Below are 22339 nucleotides of genomic sequence, written 5' to 3' on the forward strand. Positions count from 1 at the left end.
AGTGTATGACTGTTTCTGTAGCTTTAGAATGCTGTAGGCTCTGTACTGTGCATGGTTATGAACAGGCTGGGATACTAACCTCTGTTGCGAGTTTGGGATGGTCTGTAGTTGCATGAAATAAACTGGATGAGGGAGGAAAAGCAACCTTGTTCCACATCTCTTTTAAAGTTCAGAGGATTTTGTTTTCTACAAACACACCTAAAACCAGAGAATTTTTCTATTTCTCTCTCTCTCATGGACTAGAAATGGACATTCTAAAACCACAAGAAGTCTGAGTCTGAGATACAATTTTATCTAAAATGGGAAGGTGATCTCTTAAGTGCACTTCTTTTTTTCTTTTTCTTTTTTTCTTTCTTTCTTTCTTTTTTTTTGGTAGGAATTACAGCCCAGCTACCATGTGTGAGACACTATTAAATTTGGAGAAGATCTGAAGATGTTTCTTGAAAACAAAGCTGACAGACAGATGAATCCAAAGGCTGGATAAAAATGAGGAATGATTTTCAAGCACAGACTATGAAGGCTTCCAGAAAGACCTCACTTATGGATTCTTCATTGGAAAAGCCAGTGAGTCCCAAACTGTAGTTTTCAAATATTATCTGAAATGACACACTAATGCTGGTTAGCTCTTCTTTTGCAGCTCCAGAGAAGTGGACATAAATGTCATTCTGAACAACGCTTATTTTGAGGAGAATAATGTTATATTCAACCTGACAGGAAACCTGAATAAATTCACCTCTTATATCCTTGGCTTCATAGGTTTCGTTCTTTCTTTCCCTTTTTTCCTTCCTTCTTTTCTTTCTTTCCTCTTCCCTTTCTTTCTTTCTTTCTTTCTTTCTTTCTTTCTTTCTTTCTTTCTTTCTTTCTTTCTTTCTTTCTTCTTTCTTTCTTTCTTTTTTTTCAGATTGTTCAATTAAGTGTGCATTTTATAATCCCTAAATGTAGAGTTCCATTATTTATATATTCTAGAAGCTTATAATTGTGTTCTATACAATGGTAGCTATGACTGGTTTCTTATTAAATGTGAATCACTAAGAAATATTTAACTTTTGGCTAGAGCATCATCCAAATATGCTTTATGCACTTTGAGCTATGTGCATTGTTGTGAGTTTAACAAATGCAGAAATTTCTAGAGGAAAGAAAGTAGCTTTCTTATCAGTATAAAATACAAAAGAAAAATACCAAATTTTTTCATGAGGAAGCTCTTGCCTGACAGTTCAGCACAGTGCAGGGGGTGTGGGCTGAACATGCCCTGCCAAGTTTTATTTTCTTCTTTTTCGGGGAGAAATGAGTCCTGGTGGCAGTACTGCTGGTTGGCTGTCAAGCATCACGCTATGGAAGTCAGAGAGATTTATGAGCTTCAAGAGCCCTGTATGTCATGAGCTAGACTTGGAGTAGGAGCAAAATCGAGGCTATCTTGCTATATTCACAGATTTCTTCTTGTCAAGAGATCAGGAGACTGGGAAATGAAAAAACTACCTGTAAACTTGGTAAAGCAGTTGTACACGTTTGTGAACTATTTGAGAAAGTGGGGAACAGAGTGGTACAGAAGTTGTAAAGTCACTGCATATTAAAACCATTGGGTAAATCACACAAGTGTCTCTTGAGAGAATTTAAATGGATTCTTCTATACATTCACTGAATAGAGCTAAGACTTATTAGCATTTTCAATTACTAACATAAACCATTGTATTTGTTTAATGAAGAAAGTTTCAAGAGCACACAGCAGAAATATACCTCCCACTGAAAAAACAATGTGTATCTTCAAGTATTTCTAAAAGTGTTATTTTCTAAGGTCATTGACTTTGACTAGAACAGTCTAGGATTTTGTGAAAATGCTAGTTCTCTTGATTGTCCAGACAGAGTGTACAGACTGAAGATGTGACTCAACTCTTGAAGTCTGAGATTTGCAGCCTATTCCAAACTGAGCACTCAGAATCACCTTCCTTGGATGTCAAATGCCTTCAGAGAATGTTTCTTGTTTGTGAGTATTGGAAAGGGGAAGCCATTCTAGGACCTTGAGAAGGTAAGACTAACCTAATGAACATTTTCTTTTCTGAAGTAAGGAATTCTTTCTGCAAAATTTAATATTATATCATGAAATGCCTCATTCCAGGTCAGTAGAGGGTTATCGACCTAAGCACCCAGATATTGAACAAGGGTAATTTGCCCCATAGAATAACGTCACATAGCTCTTCAGAAGGACTTCAAGAAATTCTTAGTAAATTGAACAAGCACTCTTGTTGAAGGAACAATTTCACAAATGGACCGGACTTTCTAATGAACAATTTGAACAAGCCCTCTCTTTGACATCAGATTTCCTTCCTGACATAAAACTGTAAAAAAATAATCTGAATTATTACTTCTGTTACAGTGCCATTTTGCTCAAAATATTTCATTCATTCAGGGATTCATATATAATTACCCACCTAATAAAAGGAGCTATTAGGTTGTAAAGATCCTATCCCTTCCATGCTCTTTTAAAATTATGACCTACTCAAGCTTGAAATCAAAGGCAGAGCTGAAAGGAATAATTCAGCTGAAACTCTCTTCCTGGGTTTTCAAGTCACCTAACTGATAAATAAGCAGACTAGCTCTCTTTTGGCGATTCAGCGGCATAAACAGGATTAACTTCAAATGCAGCTGAAAATTGAAAAACTAAAAGGGTGCACTCAAAATGTTCTCAATTTCACCAAGTTCCAAGCTGTAGACAAACATGGCAATAAAAGTTTAAAATTCTAGCTCACAATAAAGGTGCAGCTTTGAAAAGCAGCCACTGGAGTTATGATGTATCAGAAGTGTCTACTGGCTTCTCCCCTCAGTTCCTCTGTGTCTCTGGGCAGGTTGGGGGAGAGTTGGTGGGGGTGGGGTAGAAGGTTCCCTTGACAACAGGACCTGGTAGTTGCCACTTAACCAATACTGCTCACTCTAAGTCAGTGAGGACCCTGTTGGTGGAAGTGACATCACTCAAGAGAAGGTACTGTTTGAAACTGCCTTCCACTTTCCTTTCCTTCCTAGGGGCCTGTTCTCAGGAAGTCTGTCATCTCTGCAGAGGGTTACAGGGATGTTGGTCAGGAGGCCATGCGGTCTGTGGAGGTGGCCACCTCACTGAAGGCTGGCTGCCAAGGAGAACTCAGGGAGGGACGGGGCGAAGGGGGGGAACTCTTCCAGACAGTCTCCTGAGGAATATGGCCTTGGTCAAGCTTTGAAATATCATCACAGTGTGATATGGCACAAAAGCCACCCAAATTGTGAAAAGTGTCCGATTACAAGCTTAAGCACATAATTACCATGTATCTGAAGAGACTGTATATTGTGTCCTCGGTCAGGAAATGGACTGCTGCTGGCAGGATACCACTGGTTGCAGGTTTTTGTGTTCCTGTTCTCCAGACATAAATGTGAAGAGGGTGGATTTACAAACACTTAACTTGCTAAATTGGGTGAATTTTACAGCCACTTGCTAACATCCACCACTTGCTAAGATGAATGACTGAGTTACAAAACATAAGTGTTTGCTGCCTTTTCTTTGTTTACCTATTTACTTTTTGTGCTGTCAGGAAAACATCCACTCCTTTGGTGCTATGTAGTGAGAGAATTCCCATGGGCGCTTTGTACTTTGACGCTGAAAAGAAAACAGTGAGCTCGCTTGGAGTTGCCATAGCGTGGTACAGGCTTAAATAATGCACTTGCATTTTGTAAGACTAGACCTACACATAAGAAAATGACAGTCCTTGATGAAGGAAAACATAAGCATTCGTTATGACAGTGTGATCACTGCAGTGGAAAAGACCCAGGACTACACTAGCAGCGTTAGCCTTGACATTGCAGTGGGGCTGTGTCTTTGTTTTGTTTAGGGACTTCATAGTCATCATTCTTAAATTCCTGATGCCTATGAAAGAAGGGAGGTGGATTCCTTCTGAACTGCTTCAGGAACTTCTGGGACTGAGAGGTCCTGAAGGTTGACCTGTACACTGGTTAGGGTACTTGGACACAGGTGTGCTGTTTATGGGTAATTGGTATGCTGCAAAGTTCCTGGAAAATTCACCTCATCAATTCAGCAACACATGTTAAAAGGCCGAGCCTGTGATGGCATTAAGTTGCTTCATTAGCCCTTCCAAACTTGCCATTTGTTCACTCAAATCATCTTGTTCATACACCTACAGAGAGAACGAGAGCAAAGTGTTAATACAAGTGAATTCTGACGTGTTTCTTTTATGAAGATGGCCCCATGTAGTTGGTTCACTCTATTCTCAAGCATGACACAGTGGCCCATAGCCAGGGGCTGGACTCAGAAAATAATCACTGAATGAAGATACTGGTAATGAAAGAGGTGGTGATGAATGATTGCATACTGTTTCATCAACTTCATCCCTGCAATGAGGAAAAAGCTTTCGTCAAAAAAAAAAAATAATAATATATATATATATTTCGAATATAGTTTCGAATCAAGTTCCCCCAATTACTAGCTGCGGTCTTAGACAAGTTAGTGAACTTCTCTGATGTATAGTTCTTAGCTAGTGTGGGGACAGAGTCCCAGAGAGCAGTTTCCAGGCTCTCAGCCTCATGTGGAAAGGTGCTGACTCCGGTAGTAGATGGCCATCAGCTGTGACTAGTGGCCATTAGAAGTTACCGGTTAGCCATTAGCCACTGATATAACTGCCCTGGCTGAGCTAGCAAGCGCAGGTTGCAGCTAGCAAGGGGGGTTGGATGGCAGAGAAGCAGACGGCAGGTTGCGCATCGTGTGGCTCCTGCTTCCTGTGTCTCCAACCAGCCGCCAGTGAGACTATAGTGGTGTGACTCCCCCATCTATGGCTCCGTGGGTGTTCCTCTTTGGCCTCACCATGTCCTGCGTTCTGGTGCGGGGAGCGGGAGCTGAGTCCCTGCATGACACTACAAAATGATGACAATGATAATGTGTTTCATGGGTTATTCTGAGCACCCTGTGGCACGTATAGTCCCTATTACAGTGTCCAGCACATGGTACCTATTCACTACATTAGCTCCTTTACCTTTCCTCAGGTCACTCATGAGCATATGAACAGAATTTACAGCACCAGTTTTCTTTTCTTTGTAACTCAAGCTAGGCACACTTTTGTGAGGGAACTTGATGGGCTTTGCCTTGACCAATGGAAAGTCTGAGGATTATGACTTCAGTTTGTGTGTAGCAACAATAGTCTCACCTCAAACTAGGGTTGGTTTTATGCACAGTTGTAAAGGTAACCTTACGGCAGAATTTGATGGGCGGATAAAATGGAGAGGCTGAATTGCAGTAATCTTATTGAATGTACTCTCTATAACACTCACGGTGAGACACTAGAACCATGTCATTAGTAATACTAGATTGTTATTATCACAGAGGCCCTCGGCCCTAGCCTCAGTGAATTCTGATTCCCTAGGTCTATGAAGGGGGAGAATCTCTCTCCTCTCTCTCTCTCTCTCTCTCTCTCTCTCTCTCTCTCTCTCTCTCTCTCTCTCTCTCTCTCTCTCTCTCTCTCTCTCCTTCCCTCCCTCCTAAAGCTCCCCAGGTAATTCTGATGGTCAGCTAGTGGGATAAACAAGGTTATGGTGTTGATTTGAATCCCAGTTCTTTGATATATGTGGCTTTTTTTGAGTCTGTCTCCCTATTTGTCATGGGAATAGAAAGCATGCCTCATTGGGCACCTGGGAAGATTCAACAAGTCAGTGTTGGCGAGTAGTAGCTGCTCAATAAATGTTAATTTCTTTTTCTCCTTTCTCAACATACCCCTTTTATTTTTTACCAACACAGACCTGCCATACTTTATTTTTTTGGTTAGCTCATTCTTTTGATTAAGATATTGAACCAACTTGAGGTCTGAGTCCTGATTTCTAGTTCTGCATAGGTCAGGAAGGATTGCTCAGCACCATGGTCAGAATGTATATCAAATCCTGCCACATAACTACCTTTAATCTCATGAGACCACTGGTGGAGATTTTATGGGGGGGATAGACACAAAGCCACTCCAGCCACTAACGCAACAGCTCAAATGCCCGTATCAAACACATTGGTCATTTACTGTGTAATCTTCAGACCTTAATGGGGATTGAAAAGTAGACAATTTGGCTCAAAAGACTGATCTACATATGACGAGGGGTTGCAGTGAGGTGATTAGTTAGTAACTTCTTTCCCAAATGCTGTCTTAGTTGTCGGGGTTATTTTCCTTGAATTATCTAGATCTCATGACCCAATACCAGAACCTCTAGCCATATGTAGTTATTGGATTTTTGAAATGTGAATAGTCTGAATTGAGATGTTATACACACACACACACACACACACACACACACTCACACACACTCACACACACATACACACAAACACTCACACATACAGAGGGTGCCAAAACACATTTTTATGTGTATATATTGTTTTGGCACCTCTGGTATATAATATACACACCATATTCTGAACACTTAATACAAAAAATGTAAAATATCTTATTGACAATTTTTCTACATGTTGCGTGTTAAAATGATAATATTTTGGAAATACTGGGTTAGATAAAATATATTATTACAATTAATCTCATCTATTCCTTTTTACATCTCATCTTTTAGTGTGGTTCCTAGAAAATTTAAAATTACACCCATGGTTTATATACTATTTCTATAAAATAGTGCTGATATAGATTACTTTCCCCATTTCTGTATTTCCTTTAATGTATAATCTTACTGCTCTTCATATTACACTTTTGGCTGTCACTCCTTAGAATCAACCTTAAGTATAAAAATGGGCCACCTGACATGATTCCTTGTAAGACGAGATATACAAATTTAGGAATTTGATCTGATTTGAGACATGGCCAACAATCTGGAGACTAAACAAATATCGCAGTAAACAGCAATATCCTGACAGAGTAGTGTATTAGATTCTTATAAATTTTAATCTTTTTAAATATACAAAAGTATGTTAATTATATAACATACTTCTGTCAAACATTCACAGACATACATGTACCCAGACTCCTTGGTTTCCAAGTAGTTAAAATATTTCATTGCTTGTAATACTAAAAACAATAAAGTTGAGAAAAAAATGATTGTTCATTAAAATGAGATGATTCTAATCTGTTTTTACCCCCTTCCAGTCTTCTTATTTTTCAAGGTTTCTGATATCTTAGTTCCTTAGCCTTCTTTTAAATATTTTCTCTTGAATTATATTCAGAAGCACTCAAAAGTTTTCTAAATTACTGCCTTTAGGCAACATCTTTTAAAATTTCTTCCACAGTATATGATTGGGAGAAATATTCGTTTTCTCAAAATTTAGATTTATTTTGTCTTCAGTGATTTGCTTTCTGAGTTTTCTAATTTGATCACTTTTTAGCTTCTTCCATTAGTAAACTTGTTCTCTCATTAAATAAACTTTCCTTTTTTATTTTCTAAATATGTCAGTTCCTTGTCTTTTTTCTTAAATTCCTTCATTTCTTCATTTTGTATTTTCTTCTCAGTTCTATATGTCTACACTGTGAATGACTTTAAAAGTGACATGTAACTTCAGAAAACTCCTCAGAATATAGATTTTTGTTACTGCTTTTTATTTTAAAGAATAATTGTATAGTTTTATTTCCAGGTATGCCAAGGCATTTCATTCCATGGAAAGGAAACACACACACCTGCACACTGTAAGTCCTCACTTAATGTCATCAACAGGTTCTACAAATATATATATATATATAATAAAGTCCTCACTTCATCATTATATGTGAAATGACTTACAATGAAACCAATTTCACCAGAGGCTAATTGATATATAAATAAGAGTTAAGTTTGTACAGCATCTCAACAATGTTATAATGAAACATTTGAACAAAACATGATGTGAGAACCTGCTGTATATATTATATACAAAAATATATAAACACATACACACACGTACACACACACACAAACAGGTGTCTATAAAGTCACACATTCTGTAGCTATTTGCTTATGTATTTCTAAGATTGCCTTTATGTACCAGTAATTATTAAGTTTAATTATATCCTTCATATAATACCCCCCCCTCAATTTTTTCTCTCTATATTCAAGTGCAGGAAAACAGAACAAAACAAACAACAATAAGAGCAATGATGGCTTGCGGTTAATGGAGAGTGCTGGTTGGTTTAGGCTGAATTGCACAGCCCTAGTCATCACTTCACTTGGTACAATGTGAATTTCAAGAATGGCCTTACATTGGCTGGATCCTCTGCTGCTTTGTGGCTCTCCTCAGACACTTCAGGGGCTGTTGGCACAGATACAGGAAGCAAAGGAGATCTTGCCTTTCCAGCCAACCCAAGAGAAGCTGTTTTAACATGAGTCTTAGGAAGAGTAGGCCCTGAAATAGAAAACACAGAGTAATGAAAATAATGTAGGAAACAGTCTGGGGATCAATCACTGAAGCGTGTAAGCCAAATCCAGTGGGTTGGCATTGATTTTAGGTTATTGTTCATTCTATAGTTTAGAGACGAATTCTGACAGGATGAATGGGCTCATTTTATTTCTACTAAATGGAAGACAAATTCTGATTAGGCCTCTCCAGATGACGCTCCACCAGTCATATGTAATTTCAAGTGGGTTTCAAATCATGCTGCGAAAGGTTGCCTAGGAGCTCATGGCCAACCTGACAGAAAGTCATTATGAATTTTCTTTTGGAAAAGAAAAAAAAAAGACATTATTCTGTCCTGATCAGTATAATTTCTTTCAATAAAATACATTCTAATATTCATGCAAATCATTTGAGGAACTGCTGGGTCTACTAGATGTCATTTCTGTCTGCTATAAACAATGGCTACCTTTTTTTTTTTGTGAGTCTGAAATTTGCCTTATAAATCCAGCTTAGCTTAGAGCAGTAATATAACTTTGTCCCTATAGCCTACAATAAAAATTTTATAAAGGCTTATCGAATCAGCTAGTATACCTCATGTACCTGAGGACTTTTGTCATTCTTAGCATTGTAACCAAGACCTCAGCATTAGAAGGTATTAAATTAAAGCATGGAAAGATGTTTGCCGCAGTTCTCTTCTATTATCAGTGATGCCTTTAGAGTTCTAATAATCCACTGGCCTACTATAGCTTTTGGGGGAAAAAAAGTTGTTTTACCATACTTTGGAAAACACAATTCTAGTTAATAAAACTCAAAATTTATTCTACAATCAGAGAAATAGGGGGCATTTGCTTATTGGGGAAGAAATAATATAAGCAATCTAGTAGGCCAGCAATTTGCTATGTGCTAGACAAAATAAAAAATGATAAGTCCTAACAATACCACCTTTTCTCAAACCATGGCCTAGCATGTAATTCATATTTATATCCTTTCACTCTTCTTAACCTGTAAGGATCACAAGTCTGCAGTTGGAATGATTTATCACCACAGGGTGATCTATAAACCCTCAAAGTCCTATACAGACACTACAATTTGAGTTCACATTATTAATTTAATGTGATGAGTAGGTTGTTGGGCTAAACACAAGAGCCATGTAAATTAGGTATTGACTGCTATGTCACAGTCATTTTGGATGTGTCATATGTGCTCAGTTTTCACTACCAATTTTTCTCTGGTTAAACAATAGGCAAAGCTTTATTCTTCCAGAGAATGTAATGCCAGCTGGTCTTCATTGGATGTGAACCAACCGTTTGTATGTTAAGCTACCTCTACCCTTTTATTTTTAGCTTCTGACTATAAACACAGTGTTCCTGGAGCCAACTTAGTTGTAAACCCAAATACAAAGGCAGGCACTAAAAACTTTGGCAGAACGATGCTATCCAATGACCCTCCAGATGCTCTAACATGTGTAATTCACATTAATATTGTAGATGAGTAGTTAAGGGAAAGCACAAAGTTTAGAGTGGAATCTTCATAGTGCACTGCTGAAGTCTGAGAATGTATCTACTGAACTCCTACTTTGAGTTGCATTTTCTGAATTATGTTTATCTTCTCTTCTAAAATGTTCACAGTGTTCTCCTTAAAGCTGAGGTTAGCTTAATTGCCAGAGAACTCTGTTCCTCCTAGAACATGCCATGAGCCATCTCTTCCTTCCCTATGTTTAATAGAGCCGTTGCATTTTAACAACACTTTTTGTTTATCTTTTATTTATACAAATCTTTTCTGCTACAATTTTTTTTTTTTTTTTTTTTTTTTTAAATTTTATTGGGGTGACAATTGTTAGTAAATTTACATAGATTTCAGGTGTACAATTCTGTATTACATCGTCTATAAATCCCATTGTGTGTTCACCACCCAGAGTCAGTTCTCCTTCCATCACCATATATTTGATCCCCTTTACCCTCATCACCCACCCCCCACCCCCTTACCCTCTGGTAACCACTAAATTATTGTCTGTGTCTATGAGTTTTTGTTTCTCATTTGTTTGTCTTGTTCTTTTTGGTTTATATACCACATATCAGTGAAATCATAGGGTTCTCTGCTTTTTCTGTCTGACTTGTTTCACTTAGCATTATTCTCTCGAGATCCATCCATGTTGTCACAAATGTTCCTATATCATCTTTCCTTAACGCCGAATAGTATTCCATTGTGTATATGTACCACAACTTCTTTATCCATTCATCTATCGAAGGACATTTCGGTTGTTTCCATGTCTTGGCCACCGTAAACAAAGCTGCAATGAACATTGGCGTACACGTGTCTCTATAGAGAAATGCTTTTATATTTTTGGGGTAGATACCCAGGAGAGCGATTGCTGGGTCATATGGTAATTCTATTCGTAATTTCTTGAGGAACCTCCACACTGCCTTCCATAGCGGCTGCACCAGTCTGCATTCCCACCAACAGTGTATGAGAGTTCCTTTTTCTCCACAGCCTCTCCAACACTTGTTACTATTTGTTTTGTTGATGAAAGCCATTCTGACTGGGGTGAGGTGATATCTCATTGTGGTTTTCATTTGCATTTCTCTGATGATTAGCGATGTTGAGCATTTTTTCATATGTCTATTTGCCATTTGTATGTCCTCTTTGGAGAAATGTCTCTTCAGGTCCTCTGTCCATTTTTCAATTGGGTTGTTTGTTTTTTTGTTGTTGAGTTTCATGAGTTCCTTGTATATTTTGGATATTAGCCCCTTATCAGAGGAACTGTTTGCGAAAATCTTCTCCCATTCAGTTGGTTGCCTCATTATTTTGTCAATAGTTTCTTTTGCTGTGCAGAAGCTTTTCAGTTTCATATAATCCCATTTGTTTATTTTAGTTTTTACTTCCATTGCCTTTGGAGTCAAATTCATAAAATGCTCTTTGAACCCAAGGTCCATAAGTTTAGTACCTATGTTTTCTTCAATGCAGTTTATTGTGTCAGGTCTTATGCTTAAGTCTTTGATCCATTTTGAATTAATTTTGGTACATGGTGACAGATAGCAGTCCAGTTTCATTCTTTTGCATGTAGCTATCCAATTCTGCCAACACCATTTATTGAAGAGGCTGTCTTTCCTCCATTGTATGTTTTTAGCTTCTTTGTCAAAAATTATCTGTCCATATTTATGTGGTTTTATTTCTGGGTTCTCAATTCTATTCCATTGGTCTATGTGTCTGTTTTTCCGCCAATACCAAGCTGTTTTGATTATTGTAGCCCTGTAGTACAAGGAAAAATCAGGGAGTGTGATACCTCCAGTATTGTTCTTTTTTTTTAATATTGCTTTGGCTATTCGGGGTCTTTTGTGGTTCCAAACAAATCTGATGATTTTTTGTTCTGTTTCTTTAAAAAATGCCATTGGGATTTTAATGGGGATTGCATTAAATCTGTATATGGCTTTGGGTAATATGGCCATTTTAACTATGTTGATTCTTCCAATCCATGAGCACGGAATGTCTTTCCATTTCTTTGTGTCTTCTTCAATTTCTTTCAAAAATGTCTTATAGTTTTCAGCATATAAATCCTTCACATCTTTGGTTAAGTTTATTCCTAGGTATATTATTCTTTTTGCTGCAATTGCAAAAGGAATTGTTTTCTCTATCTCTTTTTCTGAGATTTCATTGTTGGTATATAGGAAAGCAATGGACTTTTGTACATTGATTTTGTAGCCAGCAACTTTACTATATTCATTGATTGTTTCTAATAGCTTTTTGGTGGAGTCTTTAGGGTTTTCTATGTATAGCATCATGTCATCTGCAAAGAGTGACAATTTAACTTCTTCATTCCCAATTTGGATGCCTTTTATTTCTTTCTCTTGCCTGATAGCTCTGGCGAGGACTTCCAACACTATGTTGAAAAGCAGAGGTGATAGGGGACAACCTTGTCGTGTTCCTGAACGTAGAGCAAAGGGCTTCAGCTTTTCACCATTAATTATGAGGTTAGCTGAGGGCTTGTCGTATATGGCCTTTATTATGTTGAGGTATTTTCCTTCCATACCAATTTTAGTAAGTGTTTTAATCATAAATGGATGTTGTATCTTATCAAATGCTTTTTCTGCATCAATTGATAGAATCATATGATTTTTGTCCTTTATTTTGTTTATGTGATGTATCACATTGATGGATTTGCGAATGTTGAACCATCCTTGTGCCCCGGGGATGAACCCCACTTGGTCGTGATGAATAATCTTTTTAATGCATTGTTGTATTCGATTTGCTAGAATTTTGTTTAGGATTTTAGCATCTGTATTCATCAGAGATATAGGTCTGTAGTTTTCTTTTTTTGTGTTGTCCTTACCAGGTTTTGGTATCAGGGTAATGTTGGCCTCATAGAATGAGTTAGGGAGTACTGACTCTTCTTCAATTTTTTGGAAGAGTTTGAGCAGGATTGGTATTAGATCCTCTTTGAAGGTTTGGTAGAATTCACTGGTGAAGCCATCTGGTCCAGGACTTTTGATTTTGGGAAGGTTTTTGATGACTGATTCAATTTCCTTACTGGTGATCGGCCTGTTAAGATTTTCCAGTTCTTCATGATTCAGCCTTGGAAGGCTATATGTTTCTAAGAACTTGTCCATTTCTTCTAAGTTATTAAATTTGGTGGCATATAGTCCTTCATAGTATTCTTGGATAATCCTTTGTATTTCTGTGGTGTCCGTGATAACTTCCCCTTTTTCATTTCTGATTTTGTTAATTAGTGTCTTCTCTCTTTTTATCTTAGTGAGTCTAGCCAAGGGTTTGTCGATTTTGTTAATCTTTTCAAAGAACCAGCTTTTTGTCACATTAATTTTTTCTATTGTCTTTTTGTTCTCTATTTCATTTAGTTCTGCTCTGATTTTTGTTATTTCCTTTCTTCTGCTGACCTTGGGTTTCGCTTGTTCTTCTTTTTCTAGTTTTTTAAGGTGTAACATGAGGTTATTTATTTGGGATTTTTCTTGTTTCTTGAGATAGGCCTGTAATGATATAAATTTCCCTCTTAAAACTGCTTTCGCGGCATCCCAAAAATTTTGGTAGGATGTATTTTCATTGTCATTTGTTTCTATGTATCTTTTGAGCTCTCCTCTAATTTCTTCTTTGACCCAGTCGTTCTTTAAAAGTATGTTGTTTAATCTCCATGTATTTGTGTTTTTTCCTGCTTTCTTTTTGCAGTTGATATCCAATTTCAAAGCTTTGTGATCAGAGAATATGCTTGGTATGATTTCAATCTTCTTAAATTTGCTGAGGCTGATTTTGTGTCCCAATATATGGTCTATCCTTGAGAATGTTCCATGTACACTAGAAAAGAATGTATAGTCTGATGTTTTAGGATGAAGTGCTCTATATATGTCAATTATGTCCAATTCATCTAATGTGTCATTTAGGGCTGCGATTTCGTTATTTATCTTCTGTTTGGATGATCTATCCATAGCTGTCAATGATGTATTTAAGTCCCCTAGTATAATTGTGTTTTGGTCAATTTCTCCCTTTAGTTCTGTTAGTAGTTGCTTGGTATATTTCGGTGCTCCCTTATTGGGGGCATAAATATTGATGACTGTTATGTCTTCTTGTTGTATAGTCCCCTTTACCATTATGAAGTGTCCATCTTTGTCTCTTGTTATCTTTTTCACCCTGAAGTCTGTTTCATCGGAAATCATTATGGCTACACCTGATTTTTTCTGGGTACCATTTGCTTGAAGTGTCAATTTCCACCCTTTCACTTTGAGTCTATGCTTGTCCTTGTAGCTGAGATGTGTCTCTTGTAGGCAGCATATGGTTGGGTTTAGTTTTTTGATCCAATCTGCTACTCTGTGTCTCTTTATTGGTGAGTTCAGTCCATTTACATTCAGGGTGATTATTGATATGTGAGGATTTCCTGTCATTCTGTCTTTAGTTTTCTGGTAAGGCTGTGTCTCCATTGTTTCTTTGCCTTTTTGTTGTTGTCTGTTATTTCTGTGTGGTAGTATTCTATGATGTTTCCCTCTGTTTCTTCTTTTATTACAGTATATATTTCAGATTTGGATGTTTTTTGAGTGGTTACCCTTGAGTTTATGTAAAAGAAAGTTTGATATTTAGAGTATTCCAGTTTCTTCAGTACGCTTACTTTCTCTATTCCCATATTCCAGTTCAGGCCTTTACGCTCCCCCTTTTTATGTTTCGGTTGCCACAAGTTGTCCCTGTTGATGGTGGTCTAATAGCCTCCTTTAGTATTTCTTGTAGTGCAGGTCGTGTATTAGAAAATTCCCTCAGCTTCTGGATGTCTGGAAAGATCTTTATTCCTCCTTCATATCTAAAGGAGATCTTTGCTGGATATATTATTCTTGGCTCATGATTTCTCTCTTTCAATAGTTTGAATATTTGGTTCCATTCCCTCCTAGCTTGTAGAGTTTCTGCTGAAAAATCTGAAGATAATCTAATGGGCTTTCCTTTGTAAGTTACCGTCTTCTTTTCCCTGGCTGCCTTGAGGATTCTTTCTTTGTCATTGATTTTAGACAGCTTCAATACAATGTGCCTTGGTGAAGGCCTGTTGGGATTGAGGTAATTAGGTGTTCTATTTGCTTCTTGGATTCGAGGATCCAGTTCTGTCCACAAGTTTGGGAAGTTCTCATCAACGATTTGTTTGAATATATTCTCTGTTCCCTTCCCTCTTTCTTCTCCTTCTGGTATGCCCATTATTCTTATATTGCTCTTTCTGATGGAGTCAGAAAGTTCTTGTAGAGTTCTTTCATTTCTTTTAAGTCTCAAGTCTCTTTCTTCTTCCCTCTGTGTAAATTCCAGGTTTCTATCTTCGATGTCACTGATTCTTTCCTCCATCTGGTCAACTCTACTACCTAAGCTGGATATTTTATTGTTAATTTCTTCTATTGAGTTCTTAATCTCCAGAAATTCTATTTGGTTCTTTTTCAAGATTTCAATTTCTTTTGTAAAATGCTCATGGTGTTCTTTGATTGTGTTTCTGAGTTCATTAAACTGCCTTTCTGTGTTTTCTTGCATCTCGTTCAGTTTTTTCAGAATTGCGATCTTGAATTCTCTGTCATTTAAATCACAAAGGTCCATATCTCTAAGTTCCTTTTCTGGAGACTTTTCACTTTCTTTCTGAGCTATCTTGTTGCCTTGGTTATTCATGGCAATCACTGATTTACTATTTCTCTTCCTAGACATCTACAGGAGTGTCTTCTGCAACAGGTTGATAGGTATGCGAAGAGCTTTTGGAGTTCCAAAGCTCTTTCTGCACCAGATTCAGAGCCCGTTTGTTTCAGCAGTTCTGTTTACTCCTGCAGGGATCCGCCCAGATAGGTGGGGCCAGGGGCGGGGTGAGTTGTGAGAGGTGGCCCAGAGCAATGGCGGCGACCACCACCACAGCCAGTCCTGCTTCCACAGCTCCCTCCCCTTTGCCGGAACTAGTTGAGCTGCGAATCTGTGTCTGCGGTCCACAGTTCTCAGAGCAGCAAATATTCTGTCCTTTGATCCGACACTGCTACTTTATCGCTTCTAGCACCGAGCAGGTGGGGGCGGGGCGAGCTCTGGGAGGGTAGGGAGGGGGCGGCTAGTCTCCGTGCCTAGGGCTTCCGTTCTCCGCTCGGCAGTGAGGGCTTAAACCACCGATTTCAGCCCTCTTCCCTCAATCTTTGCTCCGAGGTCTGCCGTGAGCGAGCGTTGGGTTCAGCGGTTTTGTATGCTGTCCCCTCAGCCCTGCGGAGCCCTAGCAGTCCGAGTCTTTTCCTCTCCCGCAGCGGCGGTAGTTCCGGGAGCAGCGGGCTCCGAGCACTGAGCTAGGTCTGTGTCCTGTGCCCGCGCGGCTCCGTCTCCGCACTTCTCCTCTCCCTCCTCCCCCGCTCGTGCGATTCACCCACCTGGAGGTGAATTCAGTAGTCGGCCTCTTCGTCTTGCCTGTCTGCTGTGCAAGGAGTCCTTTGTGGAGTTATTGTTGTCCGATTCGTTGTAAATTTCAGGGGAGCGTTACAGAGGCTCACCTCACGCCGCCATTTTTTTTCGTCCTTCTGCTACAATTTTGACCTTAGGTTTCCTTGATGACAAAATCTACTTTTTAATTTGTTTATTAAACTAAACTCTTTCTGATAACAACTTAACCCTTAACAAACTACATGCAATGTGTGTCTACCGTGTATTACATCGATTCACTTTATCATAGATCTTTACAAAGAGAGTGACATAAGATAACGTAAATGACATGGGCACAGATTATTATGTAGAAAATTCAAACAGGCCTGTTCCTGTTTTATATTAGGAAACATATAAGAGTATAGATTCTTTTAGAATTCATCAGACTGTTCTATATAATTCCCTAATATTTATTTGACTACTTTTTTTGTTGTTGCAGTTTTACATGTAGAGAAATTACAGTTCTCTCTATAAAAATATATTCTGATGATATATTTTCTGCCCAGGATACTAAACACTTGGGTAGATTCAGAGTATATTTTACTGTGTCTGAAGCACTTACATTATTACAATAAGATGCAAGTACCCCTAACGAGCACCGTAAGTCAAACCCATTGGAACGAAGATCATTATAATAATTGATTGTCTCTAGTGTCCAGGCAACAGTTATACATTTAGAACCTGCTGAGTATTGAACAATACACAAGACACTGTGAATTTACAAAAGGAATTGAAGACATTGTCTTGACTGAAATACCACACAAAGTGTTCAAACCTCAAGTGACTGCCTTTTCTCAAGTAATATTCACAGATTCAAAGGAATTTAGAATGTTGGAATCTCTTGGGCTCTAGGAGTTCACCTGGTGACTTTCTCTTTATTTTGTTGAAGAGAACACTGAGGTTCCTGGAGATCAAGAGATCGAGGTAGAATTAATTTCAATATAATTCTATTATAGGAGAAGAATTTGAATTGTCTCTAACAGTTCATTATTAGCAAGGTTTTTCTAGTGTACTATATGGCCTTAAATATCTTCCTTTCCTTTTCCTGAATGGGGAGTTATAGAAAAGACCAAGAGGGAAATTTCCCAGGAGAGATTTATCAACAGGCAATAAGATTACTTTGATCTCAAAATCTCCCTTTAGTAAAGGGGAATGGATGTTTAAAACCCAGATTCTCATGAAAATATCTTGTGCTGGAAAGCTGACACTGTGGGTCAGCCCTTGGGTGTGCACTAACCCCACACTTACACTATATTAGCATTTGGGTAGATTCAGCATTTTCTATTCCGAACCTCAGATGTTTAAAGCTTTGGCCCTGTGAAGCCTGTGTCTGCACAAGCTCCCCAAGCTGTGCTTCTTCCTTCACTAATGTACTCATAGTTCACCATGTGTTAGTTACTGCCTCCTGTCCTGATTTTTTAGTCTTCATCCATATTCTTTTACTGGTCAGTGGACACACCTTTAATCCTTACCTCATGCCTGAGACCTTACCAGCGGCCTTCCCAAAAGGCTAAATTCTGAATGCATTCTCTACAACATTGAAATCAAACAAACATCTTTATATAAAATAACCAGTCTCATGGCATGGACTATCTTCAACTGATGAAGCAGTGCCATCACCTGGCATTTGGATTAGTAATGACTGGGAGCTTGGTCCAATCTGAAGAGGGCACTGGCAACAATTTTGCTGCCTCTTACCTACTGATGAATTGCTACTATTGGGAGACCATTTATCCTGAGTCTATTCCTCCTTATTGAACTTTCCTGGATTGCAGCGGCACATGGGGCTTTGCCTCACTTCCTCTGTTGCTATCTGGCCTTTTCTACACTGCCCTCTGAAGTGAGTTTAAAACCCAGTTTGTTCTTGGAGCCCCACCCCCCTTATTTGTATGCTTCTTCTCCATGATGGGCTGATTTAAGGCATGGTAGCCTTTGCCGAGCCAGGTGGTGTCTCGACACACTAGAATAGAGCCATGATCCTAGCCTTCCAAAGAAATAATGGAAATAGTAGCCATTAGGAAAATATTTTCTTTAAGGTATTAAACTCCTATTCTTCAATGTCAAGAAGTGATAGAATTTTTGACAGCTTGTCCTATTTTTGTAGATCTAGAGAGCAGTCTACAGAGAAGACTTCGTATTGATTTCTTTGCTTTGGAGAATGACATGTTAATGATTGGTCTAAATATGAATAATTTCAATGAAGTGTCTACTAACATCATCAGAGCACTATATCAAAGCAAAAGAAAAGGAGAGACAAAAATTAGAATTTTTTCCATGGCCCCCAGCTGTTAATTTAATGTAATCTTAGCTTGGCAGTCAATATTCTGTGATAACTCCCAAATATGCAAACTGACTTTCAGAATATGATCAAGGAAACCCATGTCGTGTTCAGAGAGGCAGGTAAGCAAATGAGAGATGAGGGGTCCCTAATCCTGAAGACCAAGCTGATCTTCATGACAAAAAGTTTATGATTTCCTGTATTATTTACTTTTTACTCCATAAAAGTAAATAAAATGTGTGTGATCTATACAATGGATTCCAAGGACAGAATGAGTGTTCAAGTAAACATTCAAATATTGAGACAGAGTCCTAGCATGGGACTTAGGTGGGTCCCAGTCTTATTTAGTTTTGTGATAGCCTCATTTCTTTGGGTCTTGATTTTTTTATATCTATAAAGTTTAAACAATTTATTCTTTAAGCTATTAGCTATAACAATTATGCAAGGAAATGGAATATAATTATTTATCTATACCAAAATTACATTTGGATTTCTTTGTTCCCCTTAAGATTCAGGAAGCATTAGTTAATCCACTGGTAAAAATGAATCCAGAAAAATTTGAAGCAAGTGAATCCTTAACTCATACATTACAACCGTTGGATTTTAAACTGGTATTTTCTAGGTTAAAAAAAAAAAAAAAGTTCTATCATTTTTCTCTTAAAATTATTAGTGAAAAACCTTAACAACAACTATGGTTGTTTTACTTTATTTCAAACTAACAACAGAAAGTTCAAGTAGAAACAAGCAGTATTAAATTCCTCTGAGGTTCAATGATCCAGGATTTATTGAAAGATTTAAATTTACAAATGCTCAATCTGAAACTGGTATAGACTCCCCCTACCCAGAGTGCATGTAGGAGTGTTTCAGGTGACCCTTGGGTGAAACACATTATGCTGGTATGCTAAATAAATGGGTTTACAGGGGTATCCAATGCATCGAGAGAGCGCTGCTCTGGTTTTAATGTTGCTCTCCTCAGCAGGACCCACTAAGTGGGGGAAATACAAATGATGCTGGAGTTCTGAGACCGCCAGCGGTGTGCGTCAGTATAGATGAGCAGCCTCAGCAGGAATTTACTGTTTTAAGCTGTATTTTCACAGTACAGTGATTAAACACTTCATTCGCTCATTAGTACATAACATATGACTGCCAGGTGCGGAGTCCTGCTAGCATCTCCTTGCAGAGGGTTCTCTATAGTAAAATGACTCTTGGTGGGACCCAGTAGATGCTGCAGCAGGCGTGGAGTGAACAGACTCCCCTGAGTCCAACCCGAGGCCAGTGTGTAGCATGGGTTTCATTTCAATATGCATTTTCACACCCTTGCCTACTTTTGCCTATTGCCTAGCTCACTTTCCATTCTTTCGCCCTTAAGGATAAGGCTAAAATGGGTAGCTTTGGAGAGGCCTGGGTTCTCCTCTTCACTTCATCTCTGACAAATGAAACAGCTTCTCTTGGTCCAGTTTCCACGTGAACTATAATATTATTTTAACATGTTTTTATTATTAAGTAATTACTCTGTGCTCAGGTTGTCTGTAAGAATTTGGAAGTGTCATGCTTCTCACACTTTTCACATGCAAAAAGTTTTTGAGGTTCTGGAAGAAATAATATATATATATATATATATATATATATATATATATATATATATATATGTAATTTCCAATGGGCCATGAGTCTCTAGGTTCCTTGATTTACACTGGGTGATCAGCACCTTTTTCCTATTATTTCTGCAATAGGAACCCAGACAGGGAAAGGTTAAAACTTAGGCACTCTCTCCCTCTCTCACAGGCACATAAAATACCATAATACACCTTTGCCTACATTGTCATGTATGTTCTTTAAAATAGGCCCTTTTAAAACATATCTTAGTGCTCACGTCTTGGGGATAGGAAAGTTCAAAGAAGATAAGGGACTTGCTCAAAGCCACTCAGCTGGTAAGTGGGGTTTGACTACTATTATTGTTAAAACATTTGTTCATTCCTCGACAAAAACAAAGAGAATCTACAATACAGGCATTTATGGAAAGCAGATGAAGTGGAGAAGACATTCTCAGTGCTGGAAAGAGGAGGAGGAAAGGAGAGTAGGCAACAGTGACAGTGAGGGATGGTGGTAGTGGGTGATGGAAGAGAAGTAGAAGAAAGAATAAGCAACATATCTCTGCTCACTTTTCTATCTTGATCATTTTTCTATCTTGATCCAGCTAGACTTGTTCCCATCTAAGTGGTGAACCAATGCAAATATAAATGTCAACACATCATGGAAGTGAAAACTGCTGATGTCCTGGAAAAGAATCATATATATAATACATGGTTTTAGAGTTTGTCTTTGTTTGAATAATGCAAAGGGAGACAATGTCTTCAAATAGCTGTTCTCTTTTTGTACCCCTTCTTCCTTCTGAGATACTTTAGCCCCACACACTGTCCTCATACCCTTCTTTTTGCACATGTCCCATAGGAGATACCAAGAGCCCTACATACTCCTCACCCCCATGATAGAAAATGATCCCACAACTAACCTGTGACAAACTGTGAGTAGCTTATCATCTTTCCCTTCTTGGGTTTGTTTACATTTTGTAAGCTGAATGATACAAAGGGCCATTAAGGGATACTTTTCTACAAATGAGTCTTCCGCCACCATTGCACCTGGGTAGGGGAGATGCCTCTGCTTCCTGGAACACCTCTCAAATCTGATGCTGAGATTTTTTCCACCTTCTTTTTTTTTTTTTTTCACTAGACTACAAGGCATCCAGTTTACGAGCTTCAACAATTAAACAATAATCCAATAGGTAAATTAATTCCTCCCTTGAGGTAATACGAAGATCTAGTAGTCCGATTATAAAGATATGATCTTTCTCAGTTCTACTTATTTGTAGTTTGTTGTACCTTCACACCTTTGCAAATTGGAATCCAAGTCCTGAATTTACTGAGCACATCAGAAGCTACCCAAAAGTAATGGGAAAAAAAAAAAAAAAAAAAAGCAAAGGTTTCAAAATACTGGAGAGGAAGAAGTGACCAACTGTATTGGAAACATAAGTTAAATATTGTCCCAGATGGCTTTGAATCCATAAAAAATCCTGTATACGAGAGGTGATTATTTTGCATTTTATGATGGGTAAAGGAGAAACTTGCAGAAGAGTTTAAAAGGAGCTAGAATTGATAAATAGTCATATGAAGTTTATGTTGGGAAATAATGACTAAGCAATGATGGATAAGAAGCCTTTCAGGACAAAAAACATTGTATAACTTGTCTTTTTGTCCTTAGTACCTATGTCAGAGCCTAATTCATACATTGTGAAATTTGTTCCTAGAAACAAGACTGAGGGAGACAAAAGCCACACCAAGCAGATGAGCCTGCAGAGATTTTGCACTCATAATTCTGCCTGTTCCTGTTTCTTGATTTAGAAACCTCAGAATAGAGAAAAGTAGAAGAAAAATCATCAGTGATCATGAGAAATAAATTCATCAGGTCAGTGCTATACCCTTACTTTCCCTTGATGCTTGTTTGTGGTTCCTAGACAAGCATCAAGGTAAACAAAACACCCAAACAAACCAAAACCAAAACTACAAACTCAGAACTAAAACATCCGTATTGCTTTTTGGCAGGCTCACATAATTCAAGGTAAAAATGTGATCCCACATTATTTCCATCACTCACTGTAAGAGGTCTCTTTTGACTTCCTGTGTTCTTTTGCATATAATGTCAAAGTCAAGGGGCCTCTCAGTTAATTTCATGGACATTCCAGATCATATTTTAGATAGTTCATTATAAAAGACACATTTGTATCCTCTTCCCAAATCTATTCTTTAATTTTCTTTCTAACTTTTCCTACCCTATTTGCAACA

General features: G+C 38.1%; 1 protein-coding gene across 2 annotated transcripts in view; it reads right to left on the reverse strand.

Annotated features, from left to right (window-relative positions):
• Nucleotides 1–358: 358 nt before the first annotated feature.
• DCC (DCC netrin 1 receptor) overlaps nucleotides 359–22339 on the reverse strand; it is a 1070394-nt gene continuing 1048413 nt past the window's right edge. For both annotated transcript variants that reach the window (XM_081078113.1, XM_081078112.1), the window contains exons 28-29: nucleotides 8184–8326; nucleotides 359–4154 (exon numbers count right to left, since the gene is read on the reverse strand). In XM_081078113.1, coding sequence (XP_080934239.1) covers nucleotides 4065–4154; nucleotides 8184–8326 — 233 coding nt within the window. In that variant the 3' untranslated portion in view covers nucleotides 359–4064. The remainder of the gene's footprint in view (nucleotides 4155–8183; nucleotides 8327–22339) is intronic.

The sequence above is a fragment of the Rhinolophus hipposideros genome, assembly GCF_964194185.1.
Source record: "Rhinolophus hipposideros genome assembly, chromosome: 17".
Lineage (NCBI taxonomy): Eukaryota > Metazoa > Chordata > Mammalia > Chiroptera > Rhinolophidae > Rhinolophus > Rhinolophus hipposideros.